This window comes from Phyllobates terribilis, unplaced genomic scaffold (assembly GCF_046119375.1).
Source record: "Phyllobates terribilis strain yellow unplaced genomic scaffold, ASM4611937v1 Scaffold_4__5_contigs__length_816908805, whole genome shotgun sequence".
Taxonomy (NCBI): Eukaryota; Metazoa; Chordata; class Amphibia; order Anura; family Dendrobatidae; genus Phyllobates; species Phyllobates terribilis.
This window is the reverse complement of record NW_027362764.1, coordinates 571,588,167-571,612,366: the sequence shown is the minus strand read 5'-3', so window position 1 is coordinate 571,612,366 and position 24,200 is coordinate 571,588,167. Positions and strand designations below refer to the sequence as shown.

General features: G+C 40.3%; 1 protein-coding gene across 6 annotated transcripts in view; it reads right to left on the bottom strand.

Moving 5' to 3' along the window:
• Window positions 1–24,200, bottom strand: part of DLGAP1 (DLG associated protein 1) — an 834,514-nt gene that overhangs the window by 244,814 nt on the left and 565,500 nt on the right. For 5 of the 6 annotated variants that reach the window (XM_073679102.1, XM_073679101.1, XM_073679106.1 and 2 more), the window contains 2 exons: window positions 20,425–20,665; window positions 18,472–18,561 (listed from right to left, as the gene is read on the bottom strand). In XM_073679102.1, coding sequence (XP_073535203.1) covers window positions 18,472–18,561; window positions 20,425–20,665 — 331 coding nt within the window. The remainder of the gene's footprint in view (window positions 1–18,471; window positions 18,562–20,424; window positions 20,666–24,200) is intronic. The other variant, XM_073679105.1, reaches the window with a different exon arrangement.

Below are 24,200 nucleotides of genomic sequence, written 5' to 3'. Positions count from 1 at the left end.
ATGACACACTGAGGGTAAAAACGGACACATGGACCATACACTAATGACACACTGAGGGTAAAAACGGACACATGGACCATACACTAATGACACACTGATGGAAAAAACGGACACATGGACAATACACTAATGACACACTGATGGTAAAAACGGACACACGGACCATACACTAATGACACAATGGCAAAAACGGACACACAGACCATACACTAATGACACACTGAGGGTAAAAACGGACACATGGACCATACACTAATGACACACTGATGGAAAAAACGGACACATGGACAATACACTAATGACACACTGATGGTAAAAACGGACACACGGACCATACACTAATGACACAATGGCAAAAACGGACACACAGACCATACACTAATGACACACTGATGGTAAAAACGGACACACGGACCATACACTAATGACACAATGGCAAAAACGGACACACGGACCATACACTAATGACACAATGGCAAAAACGGACACATGGACCATACACTAATGACACACTGATGGTAAAAACGGACACACGGACCATACACTAATGACACAATGGCAAGAACGGACACACAGACCATACACTAATGACACACTGATGGTAAAAACAGACACATGGACCATACACTAATGACACACTGATGATAAAAACAGACACATGGACCATACACTAATGACACACTGATGGTAAAAATGGACACACGGACCATACACTGATGACACACTGATGGTAAAAACGGACACATGTACCATACACTAATGACACACTGATGGTAAAAACGGACACATGGACCATACACTAATGACACAATGGCAAAAACGGACACACGGACCATACACTGATCACACACTGATGGTAAAAACAGACACATGGACCATACACTAATGACACACTGATGGTAAAAACAGACACATGGACCATACACTAATGACACACTGATGGTAAAAATGGACACACGGACCATACACTGATGACACACTGATGGTAAAAACAGACACATGGACCATACACTAATGACACACTGATGGTAAAAACGGACACATGGACCATACACTAATGACACAATGGCAAAAACGGACACATGGACCATACACTAATGACACACTGATGGTAAAAACGGACACATGGACCATACACTAATGACACACTGATGGTAAAAACGGACACATGGACCATACACTAATGACACACTGATGGTAAAAACGGACACATGGACCATACACTAATGACATACTGATGGTAAAAACGGACACACGGACCATACACTAATGACACACTGGCAAAAACGGACACATGGACCATACACTAATGACACACTGATGGTAAAAACGGACACACGGACCATACACTAATGACACACTGATGGTAAAAATGGACACACGGACCATACACTAATGACACACTGATGGTAAAAACGGACACATGGACCATACACTGATCACACACTGATGGTAAAAACAGACACATGGACCATACACTAATGACACACTGATGGTAAAAACAGACACATGGACCATACACTAATGACACACTGATGGTAAAAACAGACACATGGACCATACACTAATGACACACTGATGGTAAAAACAGACACATGGACCATACACTAATGATACACTGATGGTAAAAACGGACACATGGACCATACACTAATGACACACTGATGGTAAAAACGGACACATGGACCATACACTAATGACACACTGATGGTAAAAACGGACACACGGACCATACACTAATGACACACTGATGGTAAAAACGGACACATGGACCATACACTAATGACACACTGATGGTAAAAACAGACACATGGACCATACACTAATGACACAATGGCAAAAACGGACACATGGACCATACACTAATGACACAATGGCAAAAACGGACACACAGACCATACACTAATGACACAATGGCAAAAACGGACACACAGACCATACACTAATGACACACTGATGGTAAAAACAGACACATGGACCATACACTAATGACACAATGGCAAAAACGGACACATGGACCATACACTAATGACACACTGATGGTAAAAACGGACACATGGACCATACACTAATGACACACTGAGGGTAAAAATGGACACACGGACCATACACTAATGACACACTTTTGGTAAAAATGGACACACGGACCATACACTAATGACACAATGGCAAAAACGGACACACGGACCATACACTAATGACACAATGGCAAAAACGGACACACGGACCATACACTAATGACACAATGGCAAAAACGGACACATGGACCATACACTAATGACACACTGATGGTAAAAACGGACACATGGACCATACACTAATGACACACTGAGGGTAAAAATGGACACACGGACCATACACTAATGACACACTTTTGGTAAAAATGGACACACGGACCATACACTAATGACACACTGATGGTAAAAACGGACACATGGACCATACACTAATGACACACTGAGGGTAAAAACGGACACATGGACCATACACTAATGACACACTGATGGAAAAAACGGACACATGGACCATACACTAATGACACACTGATGGTAAAAACGGACACACGGACCATACACTAATGACACAATGGCAAAAACGGACACACAGACCATACACTATGACACACTGATGGTAAAAACGGACACACGGACCATACACTAATGACACAATGGCAAAAACGGACACACGGACCATACACTAATGACACAATGGCAAAAACGGACACATGGACCATACACTAATGACACACTGATGGTAAAAACGGACACACGGACCATACACTAATGACACAATGGCAAGAACGGACACACAGACCATACACTAATGACACACTGATGGTAAAAACAGACACATGGACCATACACTAATGACACACTGATGATAAAAACAGACACATGGACCATACACTAATGACACACTGATGGTAAAAATGGACACACGGACCATACACTGATGACACACTGATGGTAAAAACGGACACATGGACCATACACTAATGACACACTGATGGTAAAAACGGACACATGGACCATACACTAATGACACAATGGCAAAAACGGACACACGGACCATACACTGATCACACACTGATGGTAAAAACAGACACATGGACCATACACTAATGACACACTGATGGTAAAAACAGACACATGGACCATACACTAATGACACACTGATGGTAAAAACGGACACATGGACCATACACTAATGACACACTGATGGTAAAAACAGACACATGGACCATACACTAATGACACACTGATGGTAAAAATGGACACACGGACCATACACTGATGACACACTGATGGTAAAAACAGACACATGGACCATACACTAATGACACACTGATGGTAAAAACGGACACATGGACCATACACTAATGACACAATGGCAAAAACGGACACATGGACCATACACTAATGACACACTGATGGTAAAAACGGACACATGGACCATACACTAATGACACACTGATGGTAAAAACGGACACATGGACCATACACTAATGACACACTGATGGTAAAAACGGACACATGGACCATACACTAATGACATACTGATGGTAAAAACGGACACACGGACCATACACTAATGACACACTGGCAAAAACGGACACATGGACCATACACTAATGACACACTGATGGTAAAAACGGACACACGGACCATACACTAATGACACACTGATGGTAAAAACGGACACATGGACCATACACTAATGACACACTGATGGTAAAAATGGACACACAGACCATACACTAATGACACACTGATGGTAAAAACGGACACATGGACCATACACTAATGACACACTGATGGTAAAAACAGACACATGGACCATACACTAATGACACACTGATGGTAAAAACAGACACATGGACCATACACTAATGACACACTGATGGTAAAAACAGACACATGGACCATACACTAATGATACACTGATGGTAAAAACGGACACATGGACCATACACTAATGACACACTGATGGTAAAAACGGACACATGGACCATACACTAATGACACACTGATGGTAAAAACAGACACATGGACCATACACTAATGACACACTGATGGTAAAAACAGACACATGGACCATACACTAATGACACACTGATGGTAAAAACGGACACATGGACCATACACTAATGACACACTGATGGTAAAAACGGACACATGGACCATACACTGATGACACACTGATGGTAAAAACGGACTCATGGACCATACACTGATGACACACTGATGGTAAAAACAGACACACGGACCATACACTAATGACACACTGATGGTAAAAACGGACACATGGACCATACACTGATGACACACTGATGGTAAAAACGGACACATGGACCATACACTAATGACACACTGATGGTAAAAACAGACACATGGACCATACACTAATGACACACTGATGGTAAAAACAGACACATGGACCATACACTAATGACACACTGATGGTAAAAACGGACACATGGACCATACACTAATGACACACTGATGGTAAAAACGGACACATGGACCATACACTAATGACACACTGATGGTAAAAACGGACACATGGACCATACACTAATGACACACTGATGGTAAAAACGGACACATGGACCATACACTAATGACACACTGATGGTAAAAACGGACACATGGACCATACACTAATGACACACTGATGGTAAAAACGGACACATGGACCATACACTAATGACACACTGATGGTAAAAACGGACACATGGACCATACACTAATGACACACTGATGGTAAAAACGGACACATGGACCATACACTAATGACACACTGATGGTAAAAACGGACACATGGACCATACACTAATGACACACTGATGGTAAAAATGGACACATGGACCATACACTAATGACACACTGATGGTAAAAAGAGACACACGGACCATACACTGATCACGCATTGATGGTAAAAACGGACACATGGACCATACACTAATGACACACTGATGGTAAAAATGGACACATGGATCATACACTAATGACACACTGATGGTAAAAATGGACACACGGACCATACACTAATGACACACTGATGGTAAAAAGAGACACACGGACCATACACTGATCACACACTGATGTTAAAAAGAGACACATGGACCATACACTGATCACACACTGATGGTAAAAACGGACACACGGACCATACTCTAATGACACACTAATGGTAAAAACGGACACACAGACCATACACTAATGACACACTGATGGTAAAAACAGACACATGGACCATACACTAATGACACACTGATGGTAAAAACGGACACATGGACCATACACTAATGACACACTGATGGCAAAAACAGACACACGGACCATACACTAATGACACACTGATGGTAAAAACAGACACATGGACCATACACTAATGACACACTGATGGTAAAAACGGACACATGGACCATACACTAATGACACACTGATGGTAAAAACAGACACATGGACCATACACTAATGACACACTGATGGTAAAAACGGACACATGGACCATACACTAATAACACACTGATGGTAAAAACGGACACATGGACCATACACTAATGACACACTGATGGTAAAAACAGACACATGGACCATACACTAATGACACACTGATGGTAAAAACGGACACATGGACCATACACTAATGACACACTGATGGTAAAAACAGACACATGGACCATACACTAATGACACACTGATGGTAAAAACGGACACATGGACCATACACTAATGACACACTGATGGTAAAAACGGACACATGGACCATACACTAATGACACACTGATGGTAAAAACAGACACATGGACCATACACTAATGACACACTGATGGTAAAAACGGACACATGGACCATACACTAATAACACACTGATGGTAAAAACGGACACATGGACCATACACTAATGACACACTGATGGTAAAAACAGACACATGGACCATACACTAATGACACACTGATGGTAAAAACGGACACATGGACCATACACTAATGACACACTGATGGTAAAAACAGACACATGGACCATACACTAATGACACACTGATGGTAAAAACGGACACATGGACCATACACTAATGACACACTGATGGTAAAAACAGACACATGGACCATACACTAATGACACACTGATGGTAAAAACAGGCACATGGACCATACACTAATGACACACTGATGGTAAAAACGGACACACGGACCATACACTAATGACACAATGGCAAAAACGGACACACGGACCATACACTGATCACACAGTGATGGCAAAAACGGACACATGGATCATACACTAATGACACACTGATGGTAAAAACGGACACATGGACCATACACTAATGACACACTGATGGTAAAAACGGACACATGGACCATACACTAATGACACACTGATGGTAAAAACAGACGCACGGACCATACACTGATCACACACTGAGGGTAAAAACGGACACATGGACCATACACTAATGACACACTGATGGTAAAAACGGACACATGGACCTTACACTAATGACACAATGGCAAAAACGGACACACGGACCATACACTGATCACACACTGATGGTAAAAACGGACACATGGACCATACACTAATGACACACTGAGGGTAAAAATGGACACACGGACCATACACTAATGACACACTTTTGGTAAAAATGGACACACGGACCATACACTAATGACACACTGATGGTAAAAACGGACACATGGACCATACACTAATGACACACTGAGGGTAAAAACGGACACATGGACCATACACTAATGACACACTGAGGGTAAAAACGGACACATGGACCATACACTAATGACACACTGATGGAAAAAACGGACACATGGACCATACACTAATGACACACTGATGGTAAAAACGGACACACGGACCATACACTAATGACACACTGATGGTAAAAACGGACACATGGACCATACACTAATGACACACTGATGGTAAAAACAGACACATGGACCATACACTAATGACACAATGGCAAAAACGGACACATGGACCATACACTAATGACACACTGAGGGTAAAAATGGACACACGGACCATACACTAATGACACACTTTTGGTAAAAATGGACACACGGACCATACACTAATGACACAATGGCAAAAACGGACACACGGACCATACACTAATGACACAATGGCAAAAACGGACACACGGACCATACACTAATGACACAATGGCAAAAACGGACACATGGACCATACACTAATGACACACTGATGGTAAAAACGGACACATGGACCATACACTAATGACACACTGAGGGTAAAAATGGACACACGGACCATACACTAATGACACACTTTTGGTAAAAATGGACACACGGACCATACACTAATGACACACTGATGGTAAAAACGGACACATGGACCATACACTAATGACACACTGAGGGTAAAAACGGACACATGGACCATACACTAATGACACACTGAGGGTAAAAACGGACACATGGACCATACACTAATGACACACTGATGGAAAAAACGGACACATGGACCATACACTAATGACACACTGATGGTAAAAACGGACACACGGACCATACACTAATTACACAATGGCAAAAACGGACACACGGACCATACACTAATGACACAATGGCAAAAACGGACACATGGACCATACACTAATGACACACTGATGGTAAAAACGGACACACGGACCATACACTAATGACACAATGGCAAAAACGGACACACAGACCATACACTAATGACACACTGATGGTAAAAACAGACACATGGACCATACACTAATGACACACTGATGGTAAAAACAGACACATGGACCATACACTAATGACACACTGATGGTAAAAATGGACACACGGACCATACACTGATGACACACTGATGGTAAAAACGGACACATGGACCATACACTAATGACACACTGATGGTAAAAACGGACACATGGACCATACACTAATGACACAATGGCAAAAACGGACACACGGACCATACACTGATCACACACTGATGGTAAAAACAGACACATGGACCATACACTAATGACACACTGATGGTAAAAACAGACACATGGACCATACACTAATGACACACTGATGGTAAAAATGGACACACGGACCATACACTGATGACACACTGATGGTAAAAACAGACACATGGACCATACACTAATGACACACTGATGGTAAAAACGGACACATGGACCATACACTAATGACACAATGGCAAAAACGGACACATGGACCATACACTAATGACACACTGATGGTAAAAACGGACACATGGACCATACACTAATGACACACTGATGGTAAAAACGGACACATGGACCATACACTAATGACATACTGATGGTAAAAACGGACACTCGGACCATACACTAATGACACACTGGCAAAAACGGACACATGGACCATACACTAATGACACACTGATGGTAAAAACGGACACATGGACCATACACTAATGACACACTGATGGTAAAAATGGACACACGGACCATACACTAATGACACACTGATGGTAAAAACGGACACATGGACCATACACTAATGACACACTGATGGTAAAAACAGACACATGGACCATACACTAATGACACACTGATGGTAAAAACAGACACATGGACCATACACTAATGATACACTGATGGTAAAAACGGACACATGGACCATACACTAATGACACACTGATGGTAAAAACGGACACATGGACCATACACTAATGACACACTGATGGTAAAAACGGACACATGGACCATACACTAATGACACACTGATGGTAAAAACGGACACATGGACCATACACTAATGACACACTGATGGTAAAAACGGACACATGGACCATACACTGATGACACACTGATGGTAAAAACGGACTCATGGACCATACACTAATGACACACTGATGGTAAAAACGGACACATGGACCATACACTGATGACACACTGATGGTAAAAACGGACACATGGACCATACACTAATGACACACTGATGGTAAAAACGGACACACGGACCATACACTAATGACACACTGATGGTAAAAACGGACACATGGACCATACACTAATGACACACTGATGGTAAAAATGGACACACGGACCATACACTAATGACACACTGATGGTAAAAACGGACACATGGACCATACACTAATGACACACTGATGGTAAAAACAGACACATGGACCATACACTAATGACACACTGATGGTAAAAACAGACACATGGACCATACACTAATGATACACTGATGGTAAAAACGGACACACGGACCATACACTAATGACACACTGATGGTAAAAACGGACACATGGACCATACACTAATGACACACTGATGGTAAAAACGGACACATGGACCATACACTAATGACACACTGATGGTAAAAACGGACACATGGACCATACACTAATGACACACTGATGGTAAAAACGGACACATGGACCATACACTGATGACACACTGATGGTAAAAACGGACTCATGGACCATACACTAATGACACACTGATGGTAAAAACGGACACACGGACCATACACTAATGACACACTGATGGTAAAAACGGACACACGGACCATACACTAATGACACACTGATGGTAAAAACAGACACATGGACCATACACTAATGACACACTGATGGTAAAAACGGACACATGGACCATACACTAATGACACACTGATGGTAAAAACGGACACATGGACCATACACTAATGACACACTGATGGTAAAAACGGACTCATGGACCATACACTAATGACACACTGATGGTAAAAACAGACACACGGACCATACACTAATGACACACTGATGGTAAAAACAGACACATGGACCATACACTAATGACACACTGATGGTAAAAACGGACACACGGACCATACACTAATGACACACTGATGGTAAAAACGGACACATGGACCATACACTAATGACACACTGATGGTAAAAACAGACACATGGACCATACACTAATGACACACTGATGGTAAAAACGGACACATGGACCATACACTAATGACACACTGATGGTAAAAACGGACACACGGACCATACACTAATGACACACTGATGGTAAAAACGGACACATGGACCATACACTAATGACACACTGATGGTAAAAACAGACACATGGACCATACACTAATGACACACTGATGGTAAAAACAGACACATGGACCATACACTAATGATACACTGATGGTAAAAACGGACACATGGACCATACACTAATGACACACTGATGGTAAAAACGGACACATGGACCATACACTAATGAAACACTGATGGTAAAAACGGACACATGGACCATACACTAATGACACACTGATGGTAAAAACGGACACATGGACCATACACTAATGACACACTGATGGTAAAAACGGACACATGGACCATACACTGATGACACACTGATGGTAAAAACGGACTCATGGACCATACACTAATGACACACTGATGGTAAAAACAGACACATGGACCATACACTAATGACACACTGATGGTAAAAACAGACACATGGACCATACACTAATGACACACTGATGGTAAAAACGGACACATGGACCATACACTAATGACACACTGATGGTAAAAACGGACACATGGACCATACACTAATGACACACTGATGGTAAAAACAGACACATGGACCATACACTAATGACACACTGATGGTAAAAACAGACACATGGACCATACACTAATGACACACTGATGGTAAAAACGGACACATGGACCATACACTAATGACACACTGATGGTAAAAACGGACACATGGACCATACACTAATGACACACTGATGGTAAAAATGGACACATGGACCATACACTAATGACACACTGATGGTAAAAACGGACACATGGACCATACACTAATGACACACTGATGGTAAAAACAGACACATGGACCATACACTAATGACACACTGATGGTAAAAACGGACACATGGACCATACACTAATGACACACTGATGGTAAAAACGGACACATGGACCATACACTGATCACACACTGATGGTAAAAACGGACACACGGACCATACACTAATGACACACTGATGGTAAAAACGGACACACGGACCATACACTAATGACACACTGATGGCAAAAACAGACACACGGACCATACACTAATGACACACTGATGGTAAAAACGGACACATGGACCATACACTAATGACACACTGATGGCAAAAACAGACACACGGACCATACACTAATGACACACTGATGGTAAAAACGGACACACGGACCATACACTAATGACACACTGATGGTAAAAACAGACACATGGACCATACACTAATGACACACTGATGGTAAAAACGGACACATGGACCATACACTAATGACACACTGATGGCAAAAACAGACACACGGACCATACACTAATGACACACTGATGGTAAAAACGGACACACGGACCATACACTAATGACACACTGATGGTAAAAACAGACACATGGACCATACACTAATGACACACTGATGGTAAAAACGGACACATGGACCATACACTAATGACACACTGATGGTAAAAACGGACACATGGACCATACACTAATGATACACTGATGGTAAAAACGGACACACGGACCATACACTGATCACACACTGATGGTAAAAACGGACACATGGACCATACACTAATGACACAATGGAAAAAACGGACACACGGACCATACACTAATGACACACTATTCCAAACCACTGATGATTCTGATACCATTTTTTCACGAACGTGTTTAAACACAGACATGTGAATGAGGTCTTAGTAAATCAATTGGTAATTCCAGTGCAGGGGACCGTGACATATATTTTATGAATGATATGTAGATGTGCATTGATATTTAATACATTTAGACTCAATATAACTAAACGTCTATTCCTAAAAAACCCTTTAGCCTAATTGTACGTTACTCAAGGAAAAGAAATGTCTGATTGTCTTTTCATTTATTTTCATATCTTCTACCTGAATTTAAGTAAGAAGCCTACGTCACCATCTAATCAGTATATAACAGCATCCACTATAAGCAAAGGATCTTTTCTGAACAAAACACATTTGCAGCACAGCTCCTTCAAAGAATTCTAACACTCCCACGCATCACCAAGTAAAGTCACAAAGAGATGAACATTTTCTACTGGGGGGAGAGAAAAACAGAAAATGCTTTTGGTTACTGTGACATTTTATTCCAACCGACACATCTAAATCTCTCTTTCTCTTGCTCTGTCTTTACAGGTACATACAGTATATATATTTTTTTCTTATATTCCCAATATCTATCTATCTATCTATCTATCTATCTATCTATCTATCTATCTATCTATCTATTATTATTATTATTATTATTATATTATTACTCTGTATAATATTAGGGATTTTATTTTTCGATATGTAAAAAAAATAAAGAAGAACATTTTCAAAGGGTCCTGTTTGATTTTTCTGGTTGTAAAAAAACATACTTGTACAAAAAAAATCTATTGGAACTGGGCTTAACAGATGGAAACATGGTTGCTTGCTCACTCTAATTTACATTAGAAACTGGTATAGAGCAGAAATATACAGTACTGGTCAAAAGTTTGCACACACCTGTTAATGCAATGGTTTTCCATGTTCTTATTCGAATGTGCACATTGCAGATTCAGACTGAAGGCAGCAAAATAATGAACACATATGGAAACAAGGAGTAATGATACACGTTCGAAAGAAACGAGAATGAGTTAAACCTTAGATTCCTCAAAATACTCCATTTTACTCTAATGACAGATTTACTTTGTGGAATCTTAAGTTTTAACACATTCTGTTTTTTTTCACTCTTGATTCTTTATTTCTTGATTCAATATGTGTTCCTTCGTGGTTTAGCTGCCTTCAATCTGAATCTACAATGTGCACATTCCAATAAAAACAAGGAAAACCACTGCATGAACTAGTGTGTCCAAACTTTTAACATTTGTGAACCAGCTCAACCTGAATGAGGCTTCCAGAATTATTCAACATGGAAACAATATTCCTGCCCGATGTGGTAAAACAGTAATCAAAGATTTAAGATTTTCAAGCCAGTTTTTGGGTTAAAAATATTTCAACACTTTATTCCAAAAGTTCTAAAAATGACAATCCTGGTACATCCAAAGAATGTTATTTTTCTACACGTTTGAGACTGAATCTAAGTCCGAATAAGAACTTAGATTTAGTGTGAAACGCATAGTAAAAATAACATATTCTTTGGATGTACCAGGGTTGTCATTTTTAGAACTTTTGGGAAAAAGTCTTTTATTTATATGCATTTTTTTATACTTTTAATCCAAAAACTGACTGGAAAATCATTCATCTTTGTGTCCACTCTTTTGACCAATACTGGACAGCAACTGGTGTAGATTTCAGTTTGCAGCTTTACTGCTGCCTCAGATGTACTAAATCTATTAGGAGGCAAGTGCCTCCTCATAACTTTGGAGCATCTTTCATCGGCATTCTAGAATAGGTTTTAATTATATAGTTGACTTTTTCTTCTTTGGCAGGGTACTCCTAAAAGCCTCATAACATTCCATAAATCACTGAATTCAGCCCTTCTAACCATTAAGTTCTCCATCGAATGAAATAAAGAACTTCCTCTGCTTTCCTGAAAGTCAATATTGAGGTACATGACAAAAAGTTTTATTGTGATCAATTCCAAAAATTCAGTAACAGTTTGCTACTCTTCACCTCTCCAGCCATCCAGCTTCTTTTCCCTCAGGTGTGCTTGGTATCTGCCTATGGAAAGCTGTATATAGACAAAAATGCCACCCCGATTGGGTACACCATGTCAAGGGTGGGAAGGCTTTTACACCTTTTTTTTATCAAAACAGGGTCAACTAAGTACCCTATGTTATTTACATGTACTATTTATTTATTTATTTACTGCAGGGTATTTGCTCATTTTGTTTTTATTTTAGGTTTTACTTTGTTTTTTTTTCTCTGTGGAGATTTCCTTTAAATGTCTATCATGAGACACACATTTATTAATGAACATAATTGTCCCCAATATAAACCCTAACACCTGGGAGGGCTACACTTCACAATCAATAGCAACATAATGGCTCCCCAAAAATTGTCCTATCAGAATCAAGGTGTGTACCGAAAATATTAAATATAAAAAATTATCTTTATTTAACAGTCATAATAATACACAATATAATAGAATAAAATAAGGTGCCTCATGGCAAGAGGAGACGCAGTAACACAAAACCTTTGTACGCAATAGGGTAACTGGTGACAATGAGATTTTTCATCTCCGCCCACTTGATCATGATGAAACCTATGCGTTCCACTGCAGCCGTCGACAGGAAGTCACATTAGACGTAATGGTGCCAAGACCAGGTGCGCCATGGTAACCACATGCACTCATCTCTATGATGTGTCATCCTCTGATTTGTACATAGCCTGTAAGGGTTAAAAACTCATGACTTTCTAATTGGCTGACTCGGCTTTACATAGCAATGGTACTTCCTCACTGTGAAACGCTCCCAGAAGAAGCAAGGTGAAACGCGCATCGGGGTGCAGAGACACAGTATTACCTCTCTGGTGGATGCTATCAGCACTCTTGCTTTAGGTAAAATATTTTTTTTACCATATTTATTACTATGCTCAATCTACTTAGGGCATTTTTGCTTGGAATTCTGCATTATTGTCTATAATGAAGGTGTAACGGCGGAGAACATCCTGGTGGACCTATCTAGGCCTGCACAAGATCAATCTTTCTACATAGCGTTCATTCATCAAGTCACCATGACTCAAAATCGAGCTGAAGGCCGTTAATATAATACTTTACCAGGATTATTAATGTAGCAAGTAGATGGCAGTTACCCTACATATTGCCTACAAAGGTTTTTTGTTACTGTGTCTCCTCTTGGCATGAGGCACATTATTTTATTCTATTCTATTGTGTATTATTATGATTGTTAAATAAAGATAGTTTTTACATTTAATATTTTCTGTACACTTCTTGATCCTGAGAGGACAATTTTGGGGGGGTCATTATGTCACTACTGATTGTGAAGTGTTGCCCTCCCAGGTGTTAAGGGTTATTTTTGGGACAGTTATGTTCATTAATAAATGTGTGTCTCATGACAGATATTTAAAGGAAATCTCTACAGAAAAAAACTAAATAAAGCCTAAAATAAAAACAAAATGAGCAAATACCCTGCAGTAAGTAAATAAATGAATAGTAATAGTACATGTAAATAACATACTTAGTTGACTCTGTTTTGATAAAAAAAGGTGTAAAAGCCATCCCACCATGACAAGGTGTACCCAATCGGGATGGCATTTTTGTCAATATACAGCTTTCCATGGGCAGATGTCTGAACAGTTGGGCCTGGGTCCTGCTCTGTCCCTAACTACATTGAGGTCTTCTGACAAATGGTGAGGTTTAATACTAGAGATGGGACTGCCCCGATTGGGTACACCTTGTCGTGGTGGGGTGGCTTTTATGCTTTTTTGATCAAAGCAGTTTCAACTAAGTACCTTATGTTATTTACATGTACTACTATTTATTTATTTATTTACTACTTTATTTGCTCATGCTGTTTTTATCTAAGGTTTTGTCTGTTAGGCGGCCACAGTGTGAACATGTACTTTCATGTTGCACTTATACCAACATACTGAATGTTCTGAGTCATTTCTTTGGTTTCGAAGAAACTAAATGCTCTGTTGATCTTTGTCATATTTGCTGCTTAGATTAACACAACTATATTAGCCACCAACATATAAAGATGTGGACTCTGCTCTTCCACCATTAGCTCCTTTTAGCTGCCCTATATAACTGTTGAAAGCAGTAGTGTGAGATCGGAGAGACTTTACATCAGGATTATCTGAGTGAGTAAAATTTCAGCTGAAATTTAATTTAGATTTCCCATGATTTATTACCCCATTAACATAAACAAACATTTTTAAAATGTCAGAATTTGTATCAAATCAGCTAATTTGTCTTTTCCTTACTGGTTATATTTGCATTTCTTTCAGCAAGGTTAAATGTGGAAATCCTGTCAAATGGCCTTTGTCACAAATCATGCATATATAGTAGGCTCAGGCTGTGAAGGGAACAATTATTATCAACATGTCACCCCGATACTGACATAAAATAACAAGTTATTCTGAGCAATGCGAGCATCACTGCCGTATCCTCTCAGTATCACAGAGTACCAAAACAACATCTGTTTTAAATTCCATGTGAATGTTTTTGGCATGGTTTTTCCTCGCTGTCACCACTCTATGATTAAGGGGATGCAAATGAGAAAATATTCTGATTCGGTCCCTCATTAATTATGGATAATTCATAATCGTATCTGCTAATGAAAGGGAAAACAAGTTCTGTAAACTACTTCATAGATAAAGTGATTAAAACCTATCATTTGAGAAATTGCACTGACATGTTACACATCTTCCATTTATTTCTGCCTTTGCCTCTTCACCTTCAGCTTATTGATTGCCGATCTGTGCTGAAATTTTAACTCTACCATAGACTTGGATCAATAAGCAGCAAGTGTTCAGGTCATTAGTATTGTGAGCTGTTCTTTCTCTAAAACATATGGCTTTGATGTAGTGTATTTTTATATTAGATTCCTATAATTTTTTTTTCAAATTTTATGGCTTAGTGTATTGTGGTATCATTTCAGCATTAGCAACAGCATTCAAGTATATAAATAATAAACCTTAATGATCTAGAAGGAACCTCCCGCTTATTTACTCACACCACTAAGTAAACTGCCAAGAAACTAGTCTTAAACAGTCCAATTATAGACATCCCGTGCCTTTTAGGTCTAAAATGGTCTAGGCTGTTTAATTTCACAATATACATTTCTAAACAATAGAGCTCAATTTTGCTAATACAAAGCTTCAAATTCCCTTAAAGGGAATCTGTCAGCAGGTTTTTGTTGTCTAATCTGAGGACAGTATAATATAGCAGCTGAGACACAGATTTCAGCGATGTATCATTTATTAGGCTGTGTGCTGTTGTTTCCATACAATGAAGGTTTTATCACCAGACAATTGTCACTGCCCCGACTACAACTCAAATGAGCCCTGGTCTGACCACGCCCCCTCCTCTGATAAGCAGCTCACTGTCAATAGACAATGTACATAGAAAGCCTGGTGTGGGCGGGTTAGCTCTCTTAGCTCTGCTACATGCTACATCTAAGAACTCTAATTGTATCAGAACTGCTGCACCGAGTAAGCTAATTGATACATTGTTGGATTCAGGGTCTCTTTAACTACATTATGCTGCTTTCAAATTAGGTAGCAAAAACCTGGTGGCAGATTCCCTTTAATACAGATATAGCAGTCACCAAACAAACACTGTGGCATGTCATGCCATTACATAACATACATATGCTATGTTTGTGGTGTGATGTGCAAAAAACTAATATTAAAACATGTACACTATGTAAATATTGTGATGCACCATGGCGTGTTTCATAACAGCTTAGCACACCAGCTGTTTATTTGATGGCTGACGCTTATTTAGCTTTCCACTTCGATGATGATAATTTGACTGCCTAAAGCCACGACTGTGGGAGCTTCAGGGCTTATTGTATACTCATTTACTAGTCAGTTGCATGGAATATCAGTGACCGCAGTGAGCACCCTTTGATGGTGGTTGAAGGCAGACAGCATTTTTCATTTAAAAGGGTTTTCTGCTACTAAAAATGTTAATCTTAATGGGCACAGCTTGGTGTAAGAAAAAAAATGCTTACATTCCAGAACAGTGACTGCTGCAGTTAATCATCAGCCGCTGATTGGCTGCAGCCTTTACATTCCATCCAAACAGGAAGAAACCGCTTATATGGGGTGTAAAGGCTGCAGTCACTCACTGGCAACTGATTGGCTGCAGCAGTTATGTGACAGTTTTTGTCAGATTTTGATGTTGGGAAATACAATACGGAGTGCAGCGGAGCAGTGCCGATTCGGGAGGTACGTAGGCTCTTGGCCCATTAAGATTACCTTTTGTAATAGTGGAGAACCCCTTTTTTCACACAGACAAAAAGTTAAACAGGGAATAACAGATAAACATAATTCAAACCATTATAAAGATGTATTATGAAATTAATCTATGCAGAATTCTGAGCTTAAAAAGTAAATGTTAACTATCCTAAAAAAAATTATAAGTAAATAATGTCAAAGGTAGATACATAAGATGCAGTGACTTCTAAAGTGTCTTCTGAGCTTTAACAATTATCTTTGTATTCAGTATGACTAAATATAGTGCAGGAAACTCACAACAGTTAACTTAAAAGCTTAAAAATATACCTTGAGCTGGAGAGACCAATTAATTATCTCTCAAAGTTAAACCAGTTAAAACATTGCTGTACTTTTGATAAATTTCCTAGTTAATACTGTGTAAGATCGTCAGCTCAAAAAGGCAACGTTAGACAAACTTGGCACTCTGTTTACCAGGCACAGAATTATGCTGGCCTTCATCCTTTAACTCCTATACAGGGATCTATACTTACACTGGGGCCCCCTGGGTTGTGTCCATGGAGTAGCTGCTGGCCGGAGCCGCGAGCCTGAAGCAAGAGTAGTCAGACTAGCCAGGTCAGTAACTGGAGAGACAGAACCAGGGACAGAATCAGGAGAAAAAACCCTAGTGTGAGGAATAGCCGGCGTCAAATACCAGGAGGGCAGTCAAGAGTGGAGTCAGATAAGGTGGGGGGTCAGTGTCAGGAGGGATAGTAGAGAATATGAGGTCTAAATCAAGTCAGGAACTCATACTCAGTAAACAAATAGCACCAGAGATGTCTACAGTAAACTAAACAATAACTGGCAACCTACTTGATTGCTGAGAGTTTAAATAAAGCGTGGTACTGCCTCATTGGCCACAACAGAGAGGTGTTTCCCTCTACTTAATAGCTGGACAGAAAACACACACATAACCTGGATGGATGGTACGACAAGTCACAGCCACAGCAGTATTCTTAGATGTATAGTTTCTGTGTTGTGCAGTGATACCGGTAATGTTGCCTCTTGCATTACCAGCGCCACCCGCAGAGTAATTGCAATGGCGCCTGATGACGGAGGCAGACATTACTGGTGTAGGTAAGGGTAAGGCTATAACACTTCATGACAACTGCCACTGTATGTACTAGAACTAATCAAGTACGGTTGAAACCAGAAGTTTACATACACTATATAGAAAGACACATATGCATGTGATTATGTGGCAATACTGAAGCAACATCTCAAGACACCAGCCAGGAAGTTAAAGCTTGGGCGGAAATGGGTCTTCCAAATGGACAATGACCCGAAGCATACTGCCAAAATGGTAACAAAGTGGCTTAAGGATAACAAAGTCAATGTTTTGGAGTGGCCATCACAAAATCATGATCTCAATCCTTTTGAAAATTTATGGCTGAAGCTGAAAGGGCAGGTGTGAGCACGCGACCTACAAACCTGGATCAGTTACACTAGTTTTGTCAGGAGGAATGGACCCATATCCCGACCAACTATTGTGAGAAGCTTGTGGAAGGATATCCCAAACATTTGACCGAAGTCATTCAGTTTAAAGGCAATGGTACCAAATACTAATGAAATGTATGTAAACTTTTGACTTTGCAGTAAGTAATAAAAATGCCTTAAAACATTCTCTCTCTCTCATTATTCTGCCATTTGGCAAATATTAAAAATTATGGTAATCCTAATTGACCTTAAACGGGAAAGATTTATTCTGATTTCATGTCAGATATTGAGAAAAACATGCATATGTGTCTTTTTATATAGTGTATGTAAACTTCTGGTTTCAACTGTAAATGGTTGTAATTTGTTTCTAGGGGACAAATGAAATAAATCTAAATGTGTTAGGAAAAACTCACTATAAGCCTTTTATTCATGCTGTGTTTTCCGTGCCCGACCAGGGTTTATATTCAGAGTATTTCCAGATGGAAACCTTTCGTATATATCTTTAACAGATAGTACAGAATGGCCTCCATCACCTATAGGTTTCCAGGTTAAAAAAAATGGTGAACGGGTGTCTGTGGACCAGTTTAACACATTTGCGGTGATTTAACGGTGTTAATACAGCTGACATACGCTGAGAACGTAATGTGAAAGGAGTCTAGAGGTCCGAATTATTTATAGGTCTAAGACATTTGAAGAGTGACCTTCCTTGTGTGAACAGTCTGCTATCTTTAGCCATCCATGCTAAAGCGGGCACCACAAATGGCCTGTGCTTAATTCATAGGGGTGACGGCAGAGGGTGAGTGTAAATAATTTTGCTATTTTCACCCCATGCCATTTGTAGGGTTTTTTGTTTTTCTCATGAATGAATCTATTGATAAACAAATCACTTGTCACAGATATTAGTATTCAATGTGAGATATTGCTTTTACTGAAATGTCTTACGGTGAATAAAACAAAGGCTTAACAAAAATACTACTACTAGTACTAATAATAAATGAACTAGTACTAACCGGTGCTGCTCTGGATTGTCCTCACTGTTGTAGTTGTGCGGGGAGGCGATGATGGTCTAAGCAGCACGCTATCGTCATCTTGAGAACATCCTTTCTCAATTGCTCTAACATAGCTGTGGCTTCTCATTCGAAAACAGCCGGGCATTGGAAGATCCAGGGCCTCCACCGCCTGAGATTCTAGTTCACTAAAAACGGATTCACATACCGACTCAAACTGACCATTGACTTCCATTTCACTGACCTGAAAATGATGAAAAGTTCTTATAAGTACATATTTGTATAACATACTGAACATGAAACTAAGACTGTAATATGCATAGCTGAGGAGTGTTGCTGGCTGTTCATTCTGATTGCAGGTGTTGGTGGCAGAATTTTTGAGTACATTGCATCAAAGTGTGTCACCCTGGCCTGGATGCCACAAAATGTAATAAAGCTGTGTCTGAGAGCAGGGGGGAGGTTCTCTAGTCAGGGGAACATTAGCATGCAGTACCTCCTGTCTCAGGCCAGTAGGGGGAGCAGGCTGCCCCTATAAAAGCTGGTACTGGGGGCAGGGTTAGGGAGAACTGGATGACCTGTCTCAGTACTGAGACCTGTCCCGGAGCAGAGCAGGGACAGAAAGTTGTATTGCACCTAAGAGGAAGTGTGGCAGGAGGAGAGCCACAAGCCAGAGACAAGAGGCGAAGTGAGCCTGTCTTAGCAGATAAAGGACTTAATTTACCAGACTTTGGTGTCTGAGGCTGGGAGGATTCCACATCCCACAGCAGATAACCAGTCCGCAGGGGACTGTATGTTCCTTGGCCTAAGAAACCTGGAGGCTCTGCCACAACAGAAGGGACCAGTAAAGCCGTACCAGGCCGGGAGCAGAAAGGAACCCATGTCGCAGGCAATACAGGCGAGAGTACATGGAAAGCTCGGAAACGTGGGCTGTTACCCCATAAGGAGGAGATAGCCAGAAGGAGCACAGAAAGCACGGTAGGCCTACACCCTCACCCTGACCAGGGCCAATTTCCCCATTGCTCTCAGACATCCAGGTCCCCTCCTAGCCGGGACTGTTTATGGGTCAGTTTACCTGTTTTAGTAAAGGCCCTGGACTGCAACCTGTTGTCTGTGTGCTCCTTCGCGCCTCCAGCACTACCAGTACTGGGACTCTCACCACCATCACTCCCACCATCCATTATACTGCCCTGGGGCCGCACTCTTCCTGTGGGGAGTCACACTACCCTAGCTGCACACCTCATCAGCCCCAGCGGTCTGCATGCAGCGGCGGTTCCTAATAACTGCAATCCACGGGTGGCGTAGTCGGACATAATCATCAGCGCATAACGGACTACCACTGGCCTGACCACCCTGAGCCATGGAACCGGGTTGCACTACTACTCCCATCGTTCCCCTACTGCCCGGATCCGAGTGCCCCACGGCCCAGGGGGCGAGTCAAAAGGATCGAATCTGGCTCAATATAGTATATCAGGCTTGTGGTAGTGGTGGTGATATAACTCTGAAGATTTAATACTTGCTCTTCTTGATACGCAAACCCATTGACATCAAATGTTATATTCTATCTGAATATTGCTGCTTGCCATGTACATCGTACAGCCAGCATACAGAGCAGAGATGAGCAGATCTTTTGAAATTTGAATTTGCCAAATTAGTTGAATTTTTCTCAAAAAATTTGAATACATTTGCAAAATCTCAATACTGGAAAGCTTGTAATTACTCAAAAATTACACGTGGGGAAGTGGAGAGAGATAGAACCCTGTTGACCATAAGAGCTTACACTTTACCATGAGAGCTTATACTCTATACAAGAGGGAGAGACAGAACGAGAAGCCCGCTGACCATAAGATCTCACACACTTCAGAAGTAAGAGACTTATCCAGTGACGCTAGAGAACGAAAATGACTCTGCTGTACAAACTGTGGTCCACTGAGAACCGCTGATCTGTGATGCCCCAGGTACTGCCCACCATTGTACAAGGTATGATAATAGCTGCACGGTATTAAGGGGCAGCAAAATTATATTAGCCCACTCTTTGATGCTTCAGCAGTGTGGGAAATAATTCCAGACATGTTTTTTTGCGATCCTCGAATCAAATCTTAAAATGTACAAATTCAAGTGAAACCACAAATTTAAGGAAATTTAGAAGCATAGAAAACTTTTAGAAGGCTTTAAACAGTCCATTTTTATTAGCAATTGAAGCTTTCTCTAGGCTGAAAATGGAATTGCATAAAAGGAGACTGTGTCCTTACACTGACTTCACATCAGAATTCACTGTTTCAAATGGACTATCTTAATTTTGGCAAACCATATACCGTGTTTCCACAAAAATATGACGGTCTTATATTATTTTTTGCTCCGAAAGATGGGTTAGGGATTATGTTCAGGGGATGTCTTATTTTTTTTCCATGAACAACAATCTACATTTATTCTAGAACAAAAAAATCAACATTTATTCAACTATAATCATGTCATCACACACACATGTATACACACAAACTGCACATACACATGTATATACTCACACACTGCACATACACATGTATACACACACTGCACATACACATGTATATACTCACACACTGCACATACACATGTATACACACACTGCACATACACATGTATATACACACACTGCACATACATATGTATATACTCACACACTGCACATACATATGTATATACTCACACACTGCACATACATATGTATATACTCACACACTGCACATACATATGTATACACACACACACTGCACATAGACATGTATATACTCACACACTGCACATAGACATGTATATACACACACACTGCACATACACATATAAACATACACTGGACACACATGTATATACTCACACACTGCACATACATATGTATACACACACTGCACATACACATGTATATACACACACACTGCACATACATGTATATACTCACACACTGCACATACATATGTATATACTCACACACTGCACATACATATGTATACACACACACTGCACATAGACATGTATATACTCACACACTGCACATACACATGTATACACACACTGCACATACACATGTATATACTCACACACTGCACATACACATGTATACACACACTGCACATACACATGTATATACTCACACACTGCACATACACATGTATACACACACTGGACACACATGTATATACTCACACACTGCACATACACATGTATACACACACTGCACATACACATGTATATACACACACACTGCACATACACATGTATATACACACACTGCACATACACATATAAACATACACTGCACACACATGTATATACTCACACACTGCACATACATATGTATACACACACTGCACATACACATGTATATACACACACACTGCACATACACATGTATACACACACTGCACATACACATGTATACACACACTGCACATACACATGTATATACACACACACTGCACATACATATGTATACACACACTGCACATACACATGTATATACTCACACACTGCACATACACATGTATACACACACTGCACATACACATGTATATACACACACACTGCACATACACATATAAACATACACTGCACACACATGTATATACTCACACACTGCACATACATATGTATACACACACTGCACATACACATGTATATACACACACACTGCACATACACATGTATACACACACTGCACATACACATGTATACACACACTGCACATACACATGTATATACACACACACTGCACATACATATGTATACACACACTGCACATACAC